Below are 4,299 nucleotides of genomic sequence, written 5' to 3'. Positions count from 1 at the left end.
TTTTCTCTCTTTAATTTTTTACTAATTTTTGTTTCTGTGCATATTATTCTTTCCTAAACAATATCAGAATAGTGTAAACAGTTTGTGTACTGTGCAATTCTGTATTGTGCATTTTCCTTATATAAATTATATGTGTGATCGGATTTTCCCCACTAATATAGTAATAAGCATATTCATGAGGCACAGGTGTGCACGGCATCAGGGCGGAATATGAATAATGTGCACAATATTCTCACATAGCATTAATATCCTGTATTATGGCACGTAATGCACCATGGCCGGGCACTTAGTAAATGTAATGGCCGAATGGGTACGAGCCAGGGAACTATCGGAGCAGAGACAGGTTGATGTAAGTGTTCACTCAGAACAAGGAAATGCACGACACAGCGACGAAGGGCGGCGGAATATAGTGTTGGTACATATATGTGCGGTAACACATACGGAAAGCAAGGTAGAGTCCTATAGAGTTGATATATTGTTATATATTAATCATTTTCTCTATGTATATATTTCGTAGAAGGCACTATGGGCAGATATGGAAAATGTATTAAAGGATTTTGTGGATTACATGGAAAAAATAGAGGACCGATTAGAAATGTATGCCACAAACTGTGAGGCTGCAGGTTGGACACGTAGAGGACGCGAGCACGAACAAACAAGATATACCGATCATTCAGTTGGGGATGTCATGAAATGCAGACTCATGGTTGGAGCATTACATTTTGTAACTGGGTGGAGCAATCAACTGAAAAAGGATAACGACCCATCGCACAATGATACGGCCATGAAGGCTATTATGAGGTGCCTCGTGGGCAATGTTTTTGCGTATATATTGGCTGAAATAAAGTGTGGATATCAGTGGCTAGGACCAGACTGGGCATGGCACACCATGCAGGAGTTTGCTGAGGGCAGCCAAGACCCGTCTAATCCAATTTCAAGTGGAACATGTACGCAAGACATATATACGGGTATTAAAATAGGGAAAGGGAACTTACAGGAAGCGGTAAAAAAATGGTTACAGAAAAGTCCAAAGATAAGTGCTAGTATAAAACAAATAGAGCAGAACCCACAATGCCACATACCCTGGGCACAGTACAAGAGGCGTATGCAACAGACAGGGCAAGATGCAGACATTTCCAGTATATTTCAGGAGACACATATGCAGGGGTTAGTAAAACAGCAGGTAACAAAAATGTTTAAGACAATTACCAAAACAGTAACAAGGGAGCACAGAAGGGTACGAAATAGACCAGGGGGAGCCATGAGATCCGAGGATAGTGCTGTTGAATCTGCGGACGAGGAAGAGGACGACGACGATGAAGAGCAGCAGAACGCAGAAGAGAACATGAAGCACAGGACAGGTAACAGTGCGACTCCTAAGACTACGAATACGAATAGTACGGCCGCTACCGATAAGACTGCGGATGGATGCCGCCACCACAACAACACGCACACGCGGCGACGACGGCAGCGACAGCGGCAACGACGTGTAGACGAGGGCCGGAGTGGGATGGCGCCGACAAATAAAAGTGTACTGCACCATGCAGCCGACCCAGTCAACCGATTGCACCTCGACCCACTGCATCGTACCCAACATCGAGGCGACCATACCCTACTCACCCACCACTCCTTTGTTCTTTGTTTTTTCATCCATTCCGCTTTGTTTTAACAAACATCGACCCTCTCTGTTTCCCCTTCTTAGCTAAACCAATGAGTCCAGCGCCGGGGCCAAATGGAACAGATGATAAGAACAAGGACCAAGCACAACCGTCAAGCACACAATCACCAGCAGTTTCAGGTACAGGTACAGGGGGAACTCCATCACCACCAACAGGACAACCACGATCAGATGGCTCAGCAGCAGAGAACGGGGTCACATCAGCAACAGTACCCGTACCACAACCGCCACCTGCGGCACCATCATCACCGAAAGCAGGGGACACGGCATCCACGGAACAAAGCCCAGGTCGAGGACCAGGTCAGGCACCAGGACCTGGACAACAACCCCCGCAACAACCACTACCACCCCAGGGCCATGCGCCTGAGGGCACCCAAGGCGGGCAGGATGCAGACAACGCAGGTCAGTGCACACAGAGTTCCACCAGTACGAATACGAACGGATCCGGCGTTAGCATCAGCCTCGGGTGCACTCCAGATTCCGCGTGGGGAGTTCCCTCTAGTATACCTCCAAATCCCCCTGATCCAGCGCCAGGTATCAATTTCTATGCACCATAGTGCACATAAACACCCGAAGTAACATTAGACGGAAAAAAAAAAAAACAAGCAACCATTTCCGCAGAGACAAGGAGAGACAACACGGCGAGACACCACGGAGAGCGAGAAACCAACGTTGAATGAGAATGAGGGGCACAGCAGCGGGGAGAAGCCTCGGGATGTAGACGTCGACGTCGACACGTAGACGGGTAGAAGTCGAGAGACACACACTGTGTGTTCTGTTGCGTGTTGTGTTGTGTGTGGGTGCGCGAGAGAGAGTCTTTTCCCGGAGTGGCACCCTACCCCCGTGCCATACGACAGACCACAACCGCGTAGCCGTCCCCGTGCCCCCGTGGCACCATGTGGTCAACCATGTCGGACACCATCACTGACGGACCATGCAACCCTGCAACCGCCGTGGACCGACTGTGTGACCATGCGCCTAATAAAAAACTTCAGTTTCATCATCATAACATGTTCCTTGTGGTTTACATTTGTAGGTACGCGTACTCACGAGGATAATTCGAGTAAGGGCGGACAAGACGTAAAATCAGCGCAGGAACCAGCACCGGAACCGGCGGCACCGTCCAATGCAGGTTCTACAGCAACATCATCAGACACAACAACACCATCTTCTGACGCAACGACACCATCCACAGCAACAGCAGCGGAGGGTACAACGAGTGACACGAAGCATGCCGACTCCGGGGAAGCAGTCGTCACTGGCGACAACGATGACCCCCCTCCGCTCAATCCACCCAAACCCAAACCGAACCCGAACCCAAATCAATCGGGCAGTAGTGGCAGTAGCCATTTTCCCGCTGTGTCTGAACCCGCCAGTACGCACCTGTATTCACCCGGTGATGTGAAAGTGTCATTCACACTTGAACCAGATATAAATAAGCTGCGAGGAAATTACGGACCACGTACCCCACAGGTTCCTCATCCTATAGGCCCAAATAAGGGTCCGTCCAATGATGGTGGTCCAACCGCGCCCGACCTAACCGACGCGGTCCTTACCGCCACTACTCCCGTACTCTTCTTCCTGTCCGCCGTCATCGTGGCCCTCCTTGGTTATTCCCTTTGGAAGGTAAGTATATATGGCAATCAGGGCATGCCGCATGTGCACGATGTTTATAGCTCAGAACATCCCGACGGGCTGCAATATATGATCGTTGCAACCCATATACTCCTACATCCGCGTTCATTCCTTGTATCCTACCGTCCTCACCCTGCTCTTTACCCCCCTTTTTCTGTTTAGTATTTTGCCCACCTCGCCAAACGACGACGAACATATCGAACCGTTCGTGACGTGCCGTCACCGGCACTCGACGAAGAAATACTCGACCATCTGCAACGCGGCGACCTGCCACCACCCGATTACGGCTACACTATGAGTACGGATAGGCAACCTGCGTCCACATCCGGTAGAGGCCGCCCACCGCGCGTGCATAAGCGCACGATCATCGAGCTACATCTAGAAGTGCTCCACGAATGTGACGCAGCCGCGTGGGAAAACGTCAAAGACGACTATTTGCACATACTCGTTGAAGAGTTTATGGGGGGCAATAACGGGCACAGTAGTTTCCCGGCTTCTTCTTCGACCGAGGAATCGACAACCCACCATTCGACAAGCCACACCCGCCTAACGCGGGATCCCACCGACACGGAAGCATCTCCACCTAATGAAGATGATCCCGATCCATGGAGTTGTCTGGAAACTATACAATTACAACCGGACCCTTGCCCACCTAATGAAGATGACCCCGATCCATGGACATGTATGGAGACTATACCGTTAGCACCGGGCCCTTGTCCACCGAATGACCCCGATCCATGGAGTTGCATGGAAACCATGCAGTTAGAAACGCACCCTTGTCCACCGAATGACCCCGATGTATGGCGTTGTATGGAAACCATACAGTTAGCAACGGACAATTGTCCTCCTAACGACGAGCACCCCGATCCATGGCGTTGTATGGAAAACATACAGTTAGCAACGGAACCTTGTCGACCTAACGAAGAGGACCCATGGAGTTGTATGGAAAACATGCAGTTAGCAACGGAACCTTGTCGACCTAACGA

The 4,299-nt window shown here is 50.1% G+C and overlaps 1 protein-coding gene across 1 annotated transcript; it reads left to right on the top strand.

Moving 5' to 3' along the window:
• Positions 1 to 274: 274 nt before the first annotated feature.
• On the top strand, positions 275 to 4,016 carry AK88_04623 (uncharacterized protein; the record flags this gene model as incomplete). The annotated part of the gene is made up of 5 exons (XM_012482233.1): positions 275 to 349; positions 518 to 1,397; positions 1,703 to 2,212; positions 2,715 to 3,304; positions 3,906 to 4,016. 5 exons carry the CDS (start codon positions 275 to 277, stop codon positions 4,014 to 4,016), a joined length of 2,166 nt encoding a protein of 721 aa, XP_012337656.1.
• Between the last annotated feature and the right edge of the window lie 283 nt (positions 4,017 to 4,299).

The sequence above is a fragment of the Plasmodium fragile genome (genome assembly GCF_000956335.1).
Source record: "Plasmodium fragile strain nilgiri unplaced genomic scaffold supercont1.69, whole genome shotgun sequence".
Lineage (NCBI taxonomy): Eukaryota > Apicomplexa > Aconoidasida > Haemosporida > Plasmodiidae > Plasmodium > Plasmodium fragile.
The sequence above is the reverse complement of the archived record's forward strand: the minus strand, read 5'-3'. Positions and strand labels throughout refer to the sequence as shown.